The following is a 20,538-nucleotide window of genomic DNA, read 5'->3' as shown; positions in this document are numbered from 1 at the left end:
ATAGTCTTCTCTATAGACTAGTTTAGACCAGTCAATGCCTTAACTACAGATCAGTCTATCGTCTTGACTATAGACCAGTCTATAGTCTAGTCTACAGTCAAGATTATAGATTGATTTATAGACAAGACTATAGACTGGTCTAGACAAGACTTGTCTATAGACCAGTCAATAGTATTGTCTATAGACCAGTCTATAGTCTTGTCTATAGACCAGCCTATTGTCTTGTCTATAGACCAGTTTATGGTCTTGTCTATAGACCAGTCTATGGTCTTGTCTATAGACCAGGCTACTTACAGTCTTCTACTTCTACTATAGACTGGTCTATAGACAAGACTATAGACTGGTCTATAGACAAGACTATAGACTGGTCTATAGACAAGACTATAGACTGGTCTATATAGACAAACCTATAGACTGGTCTATAGACAATACTATAGACTGGTCTGTAGACAAGACTATAGACTGGTCTATAGACAAGACTATAGACTGGTCTATAGACAAGACTATAGACTGGTCTATAGACAAGACTATAGACTGGTCTATAGACAAGACTATAGACTGGTCTATAGACAAGACTATAGACTGATCTATAGACAAGACTATAGACTGGTCTATAGACAAGACTATAGACTGGTCTATAGACAAGACTATAGACTGGTCTATAGACAAGACTATATACTGGCCTATAGACAAGACTATAGTCTAGACTATAGACTGGTCTATAGACAAGACTATAGTCTAGACTATAGACTGGTCTATAGACAAGACTATAGTCTAGACTTTAGACTGGTCTATAGACAAGACTATAGTCTAGACTTTAGACTGGTCTATAGACAAGACTATAGTCTAGACTATAGACTGGTCTATAGACAAGACTATAGTCTAGACTATAGACTGGTCTATAGACAAGACTATAGTCTAGACTATAGACTGGTCTTTAGACAAGACTATAGTCTAGACTATAGACTGGTCTATAGACAAGACTATAGTCTAGACTATAGACTGGTCTATAGACAAGACTATAGTCTAGACTATAGACTGGTCTATAGACAAGACTATAGTCTAGACTATAGACTGGTCTTTAGACAAGACTATAGTCTAGACTATAGACTGGTCTATAGACAAGACTATATTCTAGACTATAGACTGGTCTATAGACAAGACTATAGTCTAGACTATAGACTGGTCTTTAGACAAGACTATAGTCTAGACTATAGACTGGTCTATAGACAAGACAATAGTCTAGACTATAGACTGATCTATAGTTAAGGCTATGACTGGTCTACAATCAAGACTATGACTGGTCTATAGAAATGTCTATAGTCTTAACTATAGACCAATCATAGTCTCGACGATAGGCCAGTCTATAGACAAGACTATAGTCTAGACTATAGACTGGTCTATAGACAAGACTATAGTCTAGACTATAGACTGGTCTATAGACAAGACTATAGTTTAGACTATAGACTGGTCTATAGACAAGACTATAGTTTAGACTATAGACTGGTCTATAGACAAAACTATAGACTGCTCTATAGACTGGTTTATAGGCAAAGCTATAGACTGTTCTTTAGACAAGAATGTAGACTTTTCTATAGTAAAGACTATAGACTGGTCTATAATCAAGACTAGAGACAGTCTAGACTGTAGACTGCTCTATAGACAAGACTATAGACTAGTTCATAGACAAGGCTATAGACTGTTCTTTAGACAAGAATGTAGACTTTTCTATAATCAAGACTGGTCTATAATCAAGACTATAGTCAAGACTATAGACTGATCTATAGTTAAGGCTATGACTGGTCTACAATCAAGACTATGACTGGTCTATAGAAATGTCTATAGTCTTAACTATAGACCAATCATAGTCTCGACGATAGGCCAGTCTATAGACAAGACTATAGTCTAGACTATAGACTGGTCTATAGACAAGACTATAGTCTAGACTATAGACTGGTCTATAGACAAGACTATAGTCTAGACTATAGACTGGTCTATAGACAAGACTATAGTTTAGACTATAGACTGGTCTATAGACAAAACTATAGACTGCTCTATAGACTGGTTTATAGGCAAAGCTATAGACTGTTCTTTAGACAAGAATGTAGACTTTTCTATAGTAAAGACTATAGACTGGTCTATAATCAAGACTAGAGACAGTTCTATAGACTATAGACTGGTCTATAGACAAGACTATAGTCTAGACTGTAGACTGCTCTATAGACAAGACTATAGACTAGTTCATAGACAAGGCTATAGACTGTTCTTTAGACAAGAATGTAGACTTTTCTATAATCAAGACTGGTCTATAGTCAAGACTATAGTCAAGACTATAGACTGATCTATAGTTAAGGCTATGACTGGTCTACAATCAAGACTATGACTGGTCTATAGAAATGTCTATAGTCTTAACTATAGACCAATCATAGTCTCGACGATAGGCCAGTCTATAGACAAGACTATAGTTTAGACTATAGACTGGTCTATAGACAAAACTATAGACTGCTCTATAGACTGGTTTATAGGCAAAGCTATAGACTGTTCTTTAGACAAGAATGTAGACTTTTCTATAGTAAAGACTATAGACTAGTCTATAATCAAGACTAGAGACAGGTCTATTGACTATAGACTGGTCTATAGACAAGACTATAGTCTAGACTGTAGACTGGTCTATAGACAAGACTATAGACTGCTCTATAGACAAGATTATAGACTAGTTCATAGACAAGGCTATAGACTGTTCTTTAGACAAGAATGTAGACTTTTCTATAGTAAAAACTACAATCAAGACTATGACTGGTCTATAGAAATGTCTATAGTCTTAACTATAGACCAATCATAGTCTCGACGATAGGCCAGTCTACAGACTTGACTATAAACCAATCTATTGTCTTGACTGTTGACTACTCTATAGTCTTGATTATAGACCAGTTTATGGTCTTAACAAGAGACCAGTCATAGCCTTAACTCTAGACCAGTTATAGCCTTAACTATAGATCAGTCTATAGTTTTGACTATAGACAAAATCAAGACTGTAGACATGTCTATAGTCTTGACTATAGACTGTAGACATGTCTATAGTCTTGACTATAGACTTGTCTATAGGCAATAGACCTTGACTATAGACCTGCCTATCTGTAGTCTTGGCTATAGACCAGGCTTAGTTACTGTAAACCACTTATTTTACTTAACCAGTTGTTTTTAATATTATGTCCATAATTGGACGCTATTGTTGAATATTATATAGTCGGACTTGTTCCGTTTTATCAAGAGTCATAAAAAGTAATTTAAAATAAGAAGTAAAAATTACCTGTATCATTTTGATTACATACACAAGCGATGCAGAATATTACTAAGGCAATAAATATTAACAGTAATGTGAGAAAAATTGCAATTGGGATCATTTTAAAATACTGTATTGAATAATTTTATGGAATGTTTTGAAAAAACAGTTCTAAACCATTTAATAATTTGGCTACACTAAAACAAGAAATGGTTGTGTTAAAGAACAACATTTTGTGATTAGAGGAAATATTATTTTTATTCCATGATAAAACGTTACTGATAATAAAATTCATATTAAAAGAAATTTTTTAGCGAATGAAAAAAAAAAGGGAAAAAGTATTAACATTACCTGTATTATGTCTGCTTTTCGATTTATATTTGTTTAATAAATAAAACAATAGAATTGCCAAAAATATTGGGATTATGGCTATAACAGCTCCAGTTGGAAGCATTTTCCGTTAAAAATGGCAACAAGTATTTAACCTTTTAACAATTCTTGCACTAGTATGTAAGTCTATAATGCGAAGTCTTTATTTTGTTCGATAGCTAATTATTAGTGATAACAATATCTTATATTTTTTACTATTATCGCGTGTATGGAAAATAATGTTAGAATCTAATCAGTCAGCATTTTGAGAAGGTTTAGTCATAGATTTTTAGAGCCTACACAACACATACACATACAAATAATTGTCTTACACCCCCCTAGAACTATACTTATCGGCATAGAACAGGGTTCATGGTAATGTACGTACTTAAGCTCCCGTTAAATACTCCCCTCTTAATAAATAGTTTAAATATCGGTGCTAATTACTTTTTTTTTAAACACTGCCTACTACTTATAATGTCATAATTACCTCTTCTTCTTCGCTCATTCAAATTCAAATCCGTTATATATGCTTGCATTCGATTCTCAGGCGTATCATTCATATTACGTTGAGTCCAAAAGAATATACGTATTCCAATATAGATCAATATTAATAGTGGCAAGAGCAAAAAGAAAACCATAAATAAAAATATTTCAAACATGATTTCACTCGAAGAAAAATGAAAGCTATTAACTCGAACCGATTTAAATTTTCCAAACAACTGGTGTAAACAAATTTTAATATAAACTAAATAAGTACGACTAAATAAACAAATAAATTAAATTCAATTTTTGAAAACTCATATGCACTAACTTTTTTTTTTTTGAAAAGAAATAAAATATTTTATCGATGTTATTGACTAGTAGTAAAATCATAAAATATATAAACTTTTTAGACGATATGGACACAAATAATCAGAGATTAAAAAGAGTTAATACTTTAAAAGCAATTTTTGTTGCAAACGCGTAATACGAATTATTACTGCTTAAACAGACAGAATGAGCAAAGACGGGAAATCCTCCCATCTTAAATTGTTCAAAAGTTCGGTATAAATTTGATTTCAATAAATAGACGCTGGAAATCAAATTGAACTCTTCTACAGCATGGACTGTAGACTGGTTTTTTGTCGGGATTGTAGACTGATCTATGTTTCTGCAATATCGACTGATCTAGATTGATTTATTTGCTAAACTAGAGACTGATCAATTGTCTGCTCTATAGACTAGACTCTAGGCTGATAAACTATTCTATAGTCTAAACTATAGAGTAATTTATAGCCTAAAGTTCAGACTAAAGACTAATCTATAGTCTACACTGTAGAGTAGTTTATTGTCTAGACTACAGTCTGGTCTATAGTCAAGACTAATCTATATTCGAGACTATAGACTATACTATAGGCTAATTTGTAGTCAGTGTGATAGATTAATCTATAATCAGCACTATAGACTAATATATAGGCTAGACAATAGACAAATCTATGGTCTGAACTATAGAGTATTGTATAGTCTGGGCTATATATTAATGTATAGTTTGAACTGCAGATTAATCTATAGTCTGGACTATAGATTAATCAATTAATCTGATCTATAGTCTGGACTATAGATTAATAAATTAATCTGATCTATAGTCCAGACTATGGAATGTTCTAATGTCTGGACTATACATAGACTGATCTATAGTCTTGACTATAGACTGACCTATACTCTGGACTAAAGACTGACCTATAGTTTGGACTATAGACTGATCTGTAGTCTGGACTATAGACTGATCTAAAGTCTGGACAATAAACTAATCTATGGTCTGGACTATAGAATAATCTATAGTAGGGACTATACACAAATCTGGACTATGGACTAATCTATAGTCAGGACAATAGACTAATCTGTAGTCTGAGCTATAGACTAATCTATGGTCTGGACTATAGAATAATCTATTGTCTGGACTCTACACAAATATTTAGTGTCGACTGTAGTCTAATCTATAGTCTGGAATATAGACCATCCTATAGTCTGGACTACAGACTAATCTATTGTTTGGCCTATAGACTAATCTATTGTTTGGCCTATAGACTAATCTATAGTCTGGACTGTAGAGTTATATATAGCCTGGACTATAGACTAATCTATAGTCTGGACTATAGACTATTCTATAGTCTGGGCTATAGATTAATTTATAGTCTGGACTATAGTCTAATCTATAGTCTGGACTATAGACTAATCTTTAGTCTGGAATATAGACTAATCTAGACTATAGGCTAATCTACAGTCTAGACTTTAGAGTGATCCATAGTCTGAACTATTGACTAATCTATAGTCTGGGCTATAGACTAATCCATAATCTGGAATATAGACTTATTTATAATGTGGATTATAGACTAATTTATAATCTGGACTATAGATTGATCTATAGTCTGGACTAGAGGTTGATCTATAGTCTGGACTATAGGCTGATCTATAGTCTGGACTATAGACTGATCTATAGTCTGGACTATAGACTGGACTATAGATTAATCTGTAGTCTGATCTATAGGCTAAACTATAGTCTATGCTGTAGACTGATTTATGGTCTAGACTATAGACTAATCTGTGGTCTGGGCTATGTATAAATCTGTAGTCTGTAATATAGGCTAATTAATAGTCTGTACTATAGACCAATCTATGGTATGCACTGTATACTAATCTGTAGTATGGACTATATAGTGATCAGTAGGCTGGAAAATATATTGTTATTTTTTCTGGACTATATACTGATCTACATATAATCTGGACTATAGTCTATAGGCTGATCTTTAGTTTAGACTATAGGCTTATATGTAATCAAGTCAATAGACTGATCTTTAGTAAAGCCTAAACTCAAGTCTAGGTGGTGCTGCCATATTAATTATTATTGTATTATTATTGTTTTGATATAGCAATAAAAAACAATAAACAATATAAAACAATTGCTGTCACATTCATACATGCACACATACCATTACGACTAAAGCTCTCTTCCACATCCCGTTGACGTCGTGTTCTTCTCTTTTCTCGAACCCAATCCCAAAAACACGAACACAATAGAAATATTAAGGGAACCAAGAGAAAATTCGAATATTGCAAATAATGTGCTTGTCCGCTCATTTTTAATGATTTAAATAAAATATTTTCTTAAGAATTTATTCCGTGATTATGTTGATACCAGAGTTACTATTTGAGAACTAAAACTCACGCAAAACTGATTAAATTACTTGTTTTTTTTGTTTGATTAAAATCGATAAATATTAAAGTTAGTCATAGATTGGAATATTGGAGTACTCGTGATTGTATATACTGCTTCAAATCTATGCCATTTTTAATCTGTTGGGGGATTTTTTTGTGGCAAAGTGTGGGTTTCGCATTTGTACAAATCAAGGGTTAGCATGTGATTAATAGAATTTTATAAAAGAATTTATTTTTGTCTTTTATCTTTTAAAATCATACCTATAATAATAATTTTCATTAACTACTTAGCAATGACTAAATGCGGAAATAAATTCTTAAATCACTAATACAAATAATACTTTTAATCTAAATTAAATACCAACTATAATTTAAGTTTCAAACTAAATTAGTAATTTAATTAAAAAACTATGTTAGAACTAATTTATTTTATCGTTTGTTTATTTTATTTATTTTTCGGTTATAATTTGTTAAAGTAAAAATTCAATTTTGTTTATAATTAATTGGTCGACGACGACTACCGTTTTAAAGATTAAGGTCAATATAATAAAAACACGCAAAATGTTAAATATCAAAGTTACAATTTAATCATATCAAATTGCAATTAAATAAAAATAAACATGATTCATCAAATTTATAGTGAATATTGGAAAAAGGTGTATTGAGTCGATAGCGTAGACTTTTGAGCACACTATCACTGTTTCCGTCTGACTATAGTCCTAGTATAAGGTCTAGTCTATAGTCTAGTCTATAGTCTAGTCTATAGTCTAGTCTATAGTCTAGTCTATAGTCTAGTCTATAGTCTAGTCTAGTCTATAGTCTAGTCTATAGTCTAGTCTATAGTCTAGTCTATAGTCTAGTCTATAGTCTAGTCTATAGTCTAGTCTATAGTCTAGTCTATAGTCTAGTCTATAGTCTAGTCTATAGTCTAGTCTATAGTCTAGTCTATAGTCTAGTCTATAGTCTAGTCTATAGTCTAGTCTATAGTCTAGTCTATAGTCTAGTCTATAGTCTAGTCTATAGTCTAGTCTATAGTCTAGTCTATAGTCTAGTCTATAGTCTAGTCTATAGTCTAGTCTATAGTCTAGTCTATAGTCTAGTCTATAGTCTAGTCTATAGTCTAGTCTATAGTCTAGTCTATAGTCTAGTCTATAGTCTAGTCTATAGTCTAGTCTATAGTCTAGTCTATAGTCTAGTCTATAGTCTAGTCTATAGTCTAGTCTAGTCTAGTCTAGTCTAGTCTATAGTCTAGTCTATAGTCTAGTCTATAGTCTAGTCTATAGTCTAGTCTATAGTCTAGTCTATAGTCTAGTCTATAGTCTAGTCTATAGTCTAGTCTATAGTCTAGTCTATAGTCTAGTCTATAGTCTAGTCTATAGTCTAGTCTATAGTCTAGTCTATAGTCTAGTCTATAGTCTAGTCTATAGTCTAGTCTATAGTCTAGTCTATAGTCTAGTCTATAGTCTAGTCTATAGTCTAGTCTATAGTCTAGTCTATAGTCTAGTCTATAGTCTAGTCTATAGTCTTGTCTATAGTCAAGTCTAGTCTATAGTCTAGTCTATAGTCTAGTCTATAGTCTAGTCTATAGTCTAGTCTATAGTCTAGTCTATAGTCTAGTCTATAGTCTAGTCTATAGTCTAGTCTATAGTCTAGTCTATAGTCTAGTCTATAGTCTAGTCTATAGTCTAGTCTATAGTCTAGTCTATAGTCTAGTCTATAGTCTAGTCTATAGTCTAGTCTATAGTCTAGTCTATAGTCTAGTCTATAGTCTAGTCTATAGTCTAGTCTATAGTCTAGTCTATAGTCTAGTCTATAGTCTAGTCTATAGTCTAGTCTATAGTCTAGTCTATAGTCTAGTCTATAGTCTAGTCTATAGTCTAGTCTATAGTCTAGTCTATAGTCTAGTCTATAGTCTAGTCTATAGTCTAGTCTATAGTCTAGTCTATAGTCTAGTCTATAGTCTAGTCTAGTCTAGTCTATAGTCTAGTCTATAGTCTAGTCTATAGTCTAGTCTATAGTCTAGTCTATAGTCTAGTCTATAGTCTAGTCTATAGTCTAGTCTATAGTCTAGTCTATAGGCTAGTCTATAGTCTAGTCTATAGTCTAGTCTATAGGCTAGTCTATAGTCTAGTCTATAGTCTAGTCTATAGTCTAGTCTATAGTCTAGTCTATAGTCTAGTCATAGTCTAGTCTATAGTCTAGTCTATAGTCTAGTCTATAGTCTAGTCTATAGTCTAGTCTATAGTCTAGTCTATAGTCTAGTCTATAGTCTAGTCTATAGTCTAGTCTAGTCTAGTCTATAGTCTAGTCTATAGTCTAGTCTATAGTCTAGTCTATAGTCTAGCCTATAGTCTAGTCTATAGTCTAGTCTATAGTCTAGTCTATAGTCTAGTCTATAGTCTAGTCTATAGTCTAGTCTATAGTCTAGTCTATTGTCTAGTCTATAGTCTAGTCTATAGTCTAGTCTATAGTCTAGTCTATAGTCTAGTCTATAATCTAGTCTATATTCTAGTCTACAGTTTAGCCTATAGTCTAGTATACATGAACCTAGACGGGCATGTCCGTTTTCATGATTCTGACTATTCAATTATATTATTTTGGACAAATCTGTACTCAACAATTAAATAGTTATGTTGGGTTACAAAACTGACAACCCAGTTAACATATCTCAAAATAACTAGTATTAAACTTAAGTACATAAACAAATACCATCATAAATTTAAAATAAATTAATTCAACTAATAATAAATAGATTATTTCCCTGATTCTATAATACATTTAAACAAATAACTCACCCCCTACAGCAGTTTCAGTGACTCTAGCTGGTGTTGTTAATGTAGGCGGATCAATACGAATGCGTCTAATTACCCGTCTTTCGGTACGCGGTGGGGATTCTGCTTTAAAATTGCGACACGTTATAATACACAAAACCTTTAAAATTTATTTGGAAATTACCAACATTGAAAATTAAAGAAGATTTCAATTGAATTATAACGATTACAAGAAAAAACTTACTCTAATTACAACACAGATTATGGCGACCACTATGAAAATAATAATACCCGAGGCAATATCCATTTTTATATTTATTTCGAAATTTGTTTTTTTATTATTAATTATTCGTTCGTTTTTCGTAAAACACTTTCAACTAATTTTATGTGTGTAACTAAACATTACGCGCTAACAATTGTTTTAATAATTATTATTTTTTTTTAATTTTTCTTTTTCTAACTTAAAGAAATAGTTGATAAAAGAATTATTAGAATATGTACAATATTGTTGAAACGCTATAAATAATAAACGACTTGTCACATATACTTTGTTCATTTAACAAAAACACAAACTTCCCAAAGCCCCCAAAATAATTATCAGTGACTACTTGTTTTTTTTTGCCATAGATTACAGTACATTGACAAATAAACAGTTATAACTTAAATATATAAATTTTATTTATTATTAATATTTGTTTTACAATACTTTGGCACATTTTTCGCTAATGCAATTAACTAATAAAAGTGATAATATAGCAAATTGTACAAGGCCAATTATTTAACATCTGAGCATTTCGAAAAACTATGGATCCCCTTGATAGACCCACAATCAAAAAAGTTGGGGTGGTATATTGATTTTGTGACTTCCTTCGTAATACTACCAATATTGGTCGTATATCCACAAACTATATATTTTTATTAGATTTCAAGCTGATGTAACCCTGACGGTCCATTAAACAAATTCTCTCTTTCTTTCTTTCTTTCTTTCTAACTAACTACTAACTAACTAACTACTAACTAACTACTAACTAACTAACTACTAACTAACTAACTAACTAACTAACTAACTAACTAACTAACTAACTAACTAACTACTAACTAACTAACTAACTAACTACTAACTAACTAACTAACTACTAACTAACACTAACTAACTACTACTAACTAACTAACTAACTAACTAACTACTAACTAACTACTAACTAACTAACTACTAACTAACTAACTAACTACTAACTAACTAACTACTAACTAACTAACTAACTAACTAACTAACTAACTAACTACTAACTAACTAACTAACTACTAACTAACTAACTAACTAACTACTAACTAACTAACTAACTAACGAACTAACTACTAACTAACTACTAACTAACTAACTAACTAACTAACTACTAACTAACTAACTACTAACTAACTAACTAACTAACTAACTAACTAACTAACTAACTAACTAACTAACTAACTAACTAACTAACTAACTAACTAACTAACTAACTAACTAACTAACTAACTAACTAACTAACTAACTAACTAACTAACTAACTAACTAACTACTAACTAACTAACTAACTAACAACTAACTAACTAACTAACTAACTAACTAACTAACTAACTAACTAACTACTAACTACTAACTAACTAACTAACTAACTAACTAACTAACTACTAACTAACTAACTAACTAACTAACTAACTAACTAACTAACTAACTACTAACTAACTAACTACTACTAACTAACTAACTAACTAACTAACTAACTAACTAACTAACTAACTAACTAACTAACTAACTAACTAACTAACTAACTAACTAACTAACTAACTAACTAACTAACTAACTAACTAACTAACTAACTAACTAACTAACTAACTAACTACTAACTAACTAACTAACTAACTAACTAACTAACTAACTAACTAACTAACTAACTAACTAACTAACCTAACTAACTAACTAACTAACTAACTAACTAACTAACTAACTAACTAACTAACTACTAACTAACTAACTAACTAACTAACTAACTAACTAACTAACTACTAACTAACTAACTAACTAACTAACTAACTAACTAACTAACTAACTAACTAACTAACTAACTAACTAACTAACTAACTACTAACTAACTAACTAACTAACTAACTAACTAACTAACTAACTAACTAACTAACTACTACTACTAACTAACTACTACTAACTACTAACTAACTAACTAACTAACTAACTAACTAACTAACTAACTAACTAACTAACTAACTAACTAACTAACAACTAACTAACTAACTAACTAACTAACTAACTACTAACTAACTAACTAACTAACTAACTAACTAACTAACTAACTAACTAACTAACTAACTAACTAACTAACTAACTAACTAACTAACTAACTAACACTAACTAACTAACTAACTAACTACTAACTAACTGAACTAACTAACTAACTAACTAACTAACTAACTAACTAACTACTAACTAACTAACTGACTAACTAACTACTAACTAACTAACTAACTAACTAACTAACTAACTAACTAACTAACTAACTAACTAACTACTAACTAACTAACTAACTAACTAACTACTAACTAACTAACTAACTAACTAACTAACTAACTAACTAACTAACTAACTAACTAACTAACTAACTAACTAACTACTAACTAACTAACTAACTAACTAACTAACTAACTAACTAACTAACTAACTAACTAACTAACTAACTAACTAACTACTAACTAACTAACTAACTAACTAACTAACTAACTAACTAACTAACTACTAACTAACTAACTAACTAACTAACTAACTACTAACTAACTAACTAACTAACTAACTAACTAACTAACTAACTAACTAACTAACTAACTAACTAACTAACTAACTACTAACTAACTAACTAACTAACTAACTACTACTAACTAACTAACTAACTAACTAACTAACTACTAACTAACTAACTAACAACTAACTAACTACTAACTAACTAACTAACTAACTAACTAACTAACTAACTAACTAACTAACTAACTAACTAACTAACTAACTAACTACTAACTAACTAACTAACTAACTAACTAACTACTAACTAACTAACTAACTAACTAACTAACTAACTAACTAACTAACTAACTAACTAACTAACTAACTAACTAACTAACTAACTAACTAACTAACTAACTAACTAAACTAACTACAACTAACTACTAACTAACTACCTAACTAACTACTAACTAACTAACTAACTAACTAACTAACTACTAACTAACTAACTAACTAACTAACTAACTAACTAACTACTAACTAACTAACTAACTAACTAACTAACTAACTAACTAACTAACTAACTAACTAACTAACTAACTACTAACTAACTAACTAACTAACTACTAACGAACTACTAACTAACTAACTAACTAACTAACTAACTAACTACTAACTAACTAACTAACTAACTAACTAACTAACTAACTAACTACTAACTAACTAACTAACTAACTAACTAACTACTACTAACTAACTAACTACTAACTAACTAACTAACTAACTAACTACGTAACTAACTAACTAACTAACTAACTAACTAACTAACTACTAACTAACTAACTACTAACTACTAACTACCTAACTAACTAACTAACTAACTAACTACTAACTAACTACTAACTAACTAACTACTAACTAACTAACTAACTAACTAACTAACTAACTAACTAACTACTAACTAACGACTACTAACGAACTAACTAACTAACTAACTAACTAACTAACTAACTACTAACTAACTAACTAACTAACTAACTAACTAACTAACTACTACTAACTAACTAACTAACTAACTAACTAATACTAACTAACTAACTAACTAACTAACTAACTAACTAACTAACTAACTAACTAACTAACTACTAACTAACTAACTAAACTAACTAACTAACTACTAACTAACTAACTAACTAACTAACTAACTAACTAACTAACTAACTAACTAACTAACTAACTAACTAACGAACTAACTAACGAACTAACTAACGAACTAACTAACTAACTAACTAACTACTAACTAACTAACTAACTAACTAACTAACTACTAACTAAACTAACTACTAACTACTAACTAACTAACTAACTAACTACTAACTAACTAACTAACTAACTAACTAACTACTAACTACTAACTAACTAACTAACTACTAACTAACTAACTAACTAACTAACTAACTAACTAACTAACGAACTAACTAACTAACTAACTAACTAACTAACTACTAACTAACGAACTAACTAACTAACTAACTAACTAACTAACTAACTAACTAACTAACTAACTAACTAACTAACTAACAACTAACTAACTAACTAAGAGACTTATTTGTAATCTGGATATAACATCCACACCTGGGTCGAGATTATCGACGGTCTTTAAAAAATATTTAAAAACATTTTCAGAAGTCTAAAATGGCTTACTGTATATTGATATCGACTATACGATTAGATATAAAATTTTTTATGCAAATTTTGAGAAACCCTTTATTTAAAAAATACTTAAATATCATATGTTTGTTATAAAACCATTATTGAATTATCTATTTCGCGGCACTCCCGATGATACGAGAAAATCGCTCAAACTGATAAAAAAAATGTTTAAAACTAAAATGAGTAACACACTTTTAGACAAATCAAAATTTTGGCAATTCATTTTACGCACCAACAAAAGATAAAAGTTTGAAAAAACTAAAACTAAATTGTCATATTGGATAAATGTACGTCATTTAACTAAAATGTTGGTATAAAATTTCTATTCCGTAAATAAACCAATCAATCAAATATTTCGTCAAACTAATAATATTCTTAATGTAATATTGTTGCTACCTTGGACTATTATAAATAATTATTAAAACGAAAATGTTTCGAACTGATTCTATAGGCAAGTTCAAACAAACAAATAACTCACCCTGAACAACAGTTTCTGGGACTGTTGTAGTTGTTATTGTTGATATTGTTGTAACCGGGTCAATATGTACACATCTGTTTAACCGTCTTTCGATACTCGATGGAATTTCTGCAGCTTTTACTTTACGACACGTTGACATACAAACAATCTTTAGAATTTTATTTAGAACTTATCAAATTTAGAAATGATGAAAATATTTCAATTGTAAATACACTTACACCTATTAGAATACAGATTGTAAAGATCTCTATAAAAGTGACCACAACCCGAAGTAGCAGTCCTATCCATAATATAAACTTCGTAAAACACTTTCAACTATTTCCAACTTGTTTTATTTATAATTGTCTTAAAATGTTTTTTCTTAAACTTTTCTTTTTCTAACTCAAAATTGATATAATAAATTTCAGAATATGTATAACATGGACGAAACGTTATAAGTAATTACCAAAAATAATTACAATAAAAAGGGTCCTTTTATGATTGATAAATTTTGGGTTTCAGAGAACCCATATATTAATTTGGTACTTCAATATAACAATCGATTTCTATTTAAATTTTGAGACGTATTTTTTACAAAAAACAAATCAGTTTGCCTTAAAATTGTTAGATAATTCAATATCTAATTCGTGACACTCCCGATGAAACGAGCAATTCTTCTAAACTGATAAAAACTGACAGAAATAAATGATTTGTCAAATTATTTTACACGGTGATAATAAGACAAATCAATAAAATTTTCTGTAACAAGTGTTTAGTCTAGTCTATAGTCTAGTCTATAGTCTAGTCTATAGTCTAGTCTATAGTCTAGTCTATAGTCTAGTCTATAGTCTAGTCTATAGTCTAGTCTATAGTCTAGTCTATAGTCTAGTCTATAGTCTAGTCTATAGTCTAGTCTAGTCTAGTCTATAGTCTAGTCTATAGTCTAGTCTATAGTCTAGTCTATAGTCTAGTCTATAGTCTAGTCTATAGTCTAGTCTATAGTCTAGTCTATAGTCTAGTCTATAGTCTAGTCTATAGTCTAGTCTATAGTCTAGTCTATAGTCTAGTCTATAGTCCTAGTCTATAGTCTAGTCTATAGTCTAGTCTATAGTCTAGTCTATAGTCCAGTCTATAGTCTAGTCTATAGTCTAGTCTATAGTCTAGTCTATAGTCTAGTCTATAGTTTAGTCTATAGTCTAGTCTATAGTCTAGTCTATAGTCTAGTCTATAGTTTAGTCTATAGTCTAGTCTATAGTCTAGTCTATAGTCTAGTCTATAGTCTAGTCTATAGTCTAGTCTATAGTCTAGTCTATAGTCTAGTCTATAGTCTAGTCTATAGTCTAGTCTATAGTCTAGTCTATAGTCTAGTCTATAGTCTAGTCTATAGTCTAGTCTATAGTCTAGTCTATAGTCTAGTCTATAGTCTAGTCTATAGTCTAGTCTATAGTCTAGTCTATAGTCTAGTCTATAGTCTAGTCTATAGTCTAGTCTATAGTCTAGTCTATAGTCTAGTCTATAGTCTAGTCTATAGTCTAGTCTATAGTCTAGTCTATAGTCTAGTCTATAGTCTAGTCTATAGTCTCTATAGTCCAGTCTATAGTCTAGTCTAGTCTAGTCTATAGTCTAGTCTATAGTTTAGTCTATAGTCTAGTCTATAGTCTAGTCTATAGTCTAGTCTATAGTCCAGTCTATAGTCTAGTCTATAGTCTAGTCTATAGTCTAGTCTATAGTCTAGTCTATAGTCTAGTCTATAGTCTAGTCTATAGTCTAGTCTATAGTCTAGTCTATGGTCTAGTCTATAGTCTAGTCTATAGTCTAGTCTATAGTCTAGTCTATAGTCTAGTCTATAGTCTAGTCTATAGTCTAGTCTATAGTCTAGTCTATAGTCTAGTCTATAGTCTAGTCTATAGTCTAGTCTATAGTCTAGTCTATAGTCTAGTCTATAGTCTAGTCTATAGTCTAGTCTATAGTCTAGTCTATAGTCTAGTCTATAGTCTAGTCTATAGTCTAGTCTATAGTCTAGTCTATAGTCTAGTCTAGTCTAGTCTTATCTAGTCTATAGTCTAGTCTATAGTCTAGTCTATAGTCTAGTCTATAGTCTAGTCTATAGTCTAGTCTATAGTCTAGTCTATAGTCTAGTCTATAGTCTAGTCTATAGTCTAGTCTATAGTCTAGTCTATAGTCTAGTCTATAGTCTAGTCTATAGTCTAGTCTATAGTCTAGTCTATAGTCTAGTCTATAGTCTAGTCTATAGTCTAGTCTATAGTCTAGTCTATAGTCTAGTCTATAGTCTAGTCTATAGTCTAGTCTATAGTCTAGTCTATAGTCTAGTCTATAGTCTAGTCTATAGTCTAGTCTATAGTCTAGTCTATAGTCTATCGTCTAGTCTATAGTCTAGTCTATAGTCTAGTCTATAGTCTAGTCTATAGTCTAGTCTATAGTCTAGTCTATGTCTAGTCTATAGTCTAGTCTATAGTCTAGTCTATAGTCTAGTCTATAGTCTAGTCTATAGTCTAGTCTATAGTCTAGTCTATAGTCTAGTCTATAGTCTAGTCTATAGTCTAGTCTATAGTCTAGTCTATAGTCTAGTCTATAGTCTAGTCTGTAGTCAAGTCTATAGTCTAGTCTATAGTCTAGTCTATAGTCTAGTCTATAGTCTAGTCTATAGTCTAGTCTATAGTCTAGTCTATAGTCTAGTCTATAGTCTAGTCTATAGTCTAGTCTATAGTCTAGTCTATCTAGTCTATAGTCTAGTCTATAGTCTAGTCTATAGTCTAGTCTATAGTCTAGTCTATAGTCTAGTCTATAGTCTAGTCTATAGTCTAGTCTATAGTCTAGTCTATAGTCTAGTCTATGGTCTAGTCTATAGTCTAGTCTATAGTCTAGTCTATAGTCTAGTCTATAGTCTAGTCTATAGTCTAGTCTATAGTCTAGTCTATAGTCTAGTCTATAGTCTAGTCTATAGTCTAGTCTAGTCTAGTCTATAGTCTAGTCTATAGTCTAGTCTATAGTCTAGTCTATAGTCTAGTCTATAGTCTGGTCTATAGTCTAGTCTATAGTCTAGTCTATAGTCTACTCTATAGTCTAGTCTATAGTCTAGTCTATAGTCTAGTCTATAGTCTAGTCTATAGTCTAGTCTATAGTCTAGTCTATAGTCTAGTCTATAGTCTAGTCTATAGTCTAGTCTATAGTCTAGTCTATAGTCTAATCTATAGTCTAGTCTATAGTCTGGTTTATAGTCTAGTCTATAGTCTAGTCTATAGTCTAGTCTATAGTCTAGTCTATAGTCTAGTCTATAGTCTAGTCTATAGTCTAGTCTATAGTCTAGTCTATAGTCTAGTCTGTAGTCTAGTCTATAGTCTAGTATATAGTCTAGTCTATAGTCTAGTCTATAGTCTAGTCTATAGTCTAGTCTATAGTCTAGTCTATAGTCTAGTCTATAGTCTAGTCTATAGTCTAGTCTATAGTCTAGTCTATAGTCTAGTCTATAGTCTAGTCTATAGTCTAGTCTATAGTCTAGTCTATAGTCTAGTCTATAGTCTAGTCTATAGTCTAGTCTATGGTCTAGTCTATAGTCTAGTCTATAGTCTAGTCTAGTCTATAGACTATTCTATAGTCTAGTCTATAGTCTAGTCTATAGTCTAGTCTATAGTCTAGTCTATAGTCTAGTCTATAGTCTAGTCTAGTCTAGCTAGACTAGTCTATAGTCTAGTCTAGTCTATAGACTAGTCTATAGACTAGTCTATAGTCTAGTCTAGTCTATAGACTAGTCTATAGTCTAGTCTATAGTCTAGTCTTTAGTCTAGTCTATAGTCTAGTCTATAGTCTAGTCTATAGTCTATTCTATAGTCTAGTCTATAGTCTAGTCTATAGTCTAGTCTATATTCTAGTCCATAGTCTAGTCTGTAGTCTAGTCTATAGTCTAGTATATAGTCTAGTCTATAGTCTAGTCTATAGTCTAGTCTATAGTCTAGTCTATAGTCTAGTCTATAGTCTAGTCTATAGTCTAGTCTATGGTCTAGTCTATAGTCTAGTCTATAGTCTAGTCTATAGTCTAATCTATAGTCTAGTCTATAGTCTAGTCTATAGTCTAGTATATAGTCCAGTCTATAGCCTAGACTATAATCTAGTCTATTGTCTAGTCTATAGTCTAGTCTAGTCTAGTCTATAGGCTAGACTATAGTCTAGTCTAAAGTCTAGTCTATAGTCTGGTCTATAGTCTAGTACATAGTGTAGTATACAGTCTAGTCTATAGTCCAGTCGACAGTCTAGTCTATACTCTAGTCTATAATTCAGTCTATATGTTAGTCTATAGCCTCTTCTACAGTCTAGTCAATAATCTAGTCTATAGTCTAGTCTAGTCTATAGTCTAGTCTATAGCCTATTCTTAAATCCAATCTATAGTCTGGGCTGTTAAATGCTTTCGTTCTGTCTCATATCTTATATATGTTCCAATTGAGAGAATATCCAGCAATGTTTCCAGAACATTGGTTGACCTAGTGCTCAGTACCCAAGTAACATGTTCGCTGAACTCCCTGTAGTGGTTTTGTCTTACACTTTTTTGTACAAAATTATTATAAGAGTTAATCGAATCACATATTTATAAAGCTAGTAGGACTAAGGCTCGGTATCTTCTTGTATTTTCCCCGGGCCTTAGTATTTTTTTGTGATTAGACAGATTTCTGTCTTCGCAGGCTTAACGGCCCTGGTTACTCCCAGCATAAGGCTGCATTCAGAGAATCCCTGCCCCTTCTGCATAATTGATTTCGATAAATTACTCTTAAACGTATTACGACATCATTGATGTAGCATCGCAGATCAAAGTTCAGTATCGGTTAGGCCGACAAAATGCCAACCTGTGTTTCATGTAAACATATGTAACGACATGGCTGTATTTCTTCGGATCTAATCCTCTAATTAATGTTTATACAATAAAAATGCTCTCTCCACTATGGTGGTCTACGTAATAAAATGTCCTCTATTTGGTTAAAGATCTTCATTAAGATCTTGAGATAAAAAATAACATCATCATACTTCTTCAGCAATATATTTATGTGAATTTCACAAATATTTACCCGAAAAAATAGCGAACACTACAGAGTAAATATTTTCATTTATCATTTAACTAAATATTTGATTTTATTATACAAAACTTTTGCCAAAATAAATAAACGTAGAAAATCAGTTGACTCAGTTTAGTTATCTCTATACTGATGTATAATTCATTTAAGATCAAATAAATATTTAAACAAATACTGAGATCCCTATAATAAATATTGCTGAATTTCTTAAGAATTTCAATTTAATACTATTGTTATTTTGAACCCCCTGCTAAACATACCTGTTCCCGGCAGACAATGACGATTGTAGTATAATTCATCCCGCGTAGCATTGAAATTATTATCTTGATCATTCGAACGAGAACTAAACGAGAATCCCTTATAAATAATCTATAAGGAATAAATATTGTAGATTTAGCAGATATCTTTTGGAATTTCTCAAAAACTTACGATAAATAATAATATCATCAGAAATATCAGATAGACTATATCGCTGATAAGCATTTTCACTTGTTTATGAATAAATTTTCTCAGTCAAGTACAAGCTTTTTGAATTCTTATTCAATTAAAGTATTTAAAAGTATTTAATACAAAATTTAATTTGAAAATATTATTATTTATATGAAAAAGATTTATTTTAATTAAAGACGACACAAAATAATGCTGCTTTACTATGGAAGCGACTGAATATTATCTTAAAATAATATATACAGACGCTTTTAGTTCATACGAAAAAAAGAATAATATTATTATTAAGATGTTATCTTATCATTTTGAATACTTATTTAGTTAATACGAGCAAAAGCAAAAAAGCTTTTTAATTGTTGTCGATCTCTACGCAACATTGCCAGAAGCCTAATAACGTAAACGTTAGCGGATCGAACTAACGGGTTTGCTAATGAAAAATTTGTTTTTTT

General features: G+C 30.8%; 1 protein-coding gene across 6 annotated transcripts in view; it reads right to left on the bottom strand.

Moving 5' to 3' along the window:
- The window catches only part of LOC119608731, a 48,344-nt gene extending 28,078 nt beyond the window's left edge, over positions 1–20,266 (bottom strand). The window contains exons 1-2 of one of the 6 annotated variants that reach the window (XM_037963270.1): positions 20,072–20,266; positions 19,903–20,011 (exon numbers count right to left, since the gene is read on the bottom strand). In XM_037963270.1, the coding sequence (XP_037819198.1) occupies positions 19,903–20,011; positions 20,072–20,125 (163 nt within the window). In that variant the 5' untranslated portion in view covers positions 20,126–20,266. Of the gene's footprint in view, positions 1–3,310; positions 3,420–3,634; positions 3,775–4,142; positions 4,231–6,624; positions 6,863–9,645; positions 9,782–9,865; positions 10,051–19,902; positions 20,012–20,071 lie in introns of those variants that run through there. The other 5 variants (XM_037963266.1, XM_037963271.1, XM_037963269.1 and 2 more) reach the window with 5 other exon arrangements.
- Positions 20,267–20,538: the final 272 nt, after the last annotated feature.

This window comes from Lucilia sericata, unplaced genomic scaffold, assembly GCF_015586225.1.
Source record: "Lucilia sericata isolate MDLA Ls3-8-SP2 unplaced genomic scaffold, ASM1558622v1 Contig000877F_arrow, whole genome shotgun sequence".
Classification (NCBI taxonomy): Eukaryota; Metazoa; Arthropoda; class Insecta; order Diptera; family Calliphoridae; genus Lucilia; species Lucilia sericata.
Note: the sequence above shows the minus strand (reverse complement) of the source record. Positions and strands in the feature narration are given on the sequence as shown.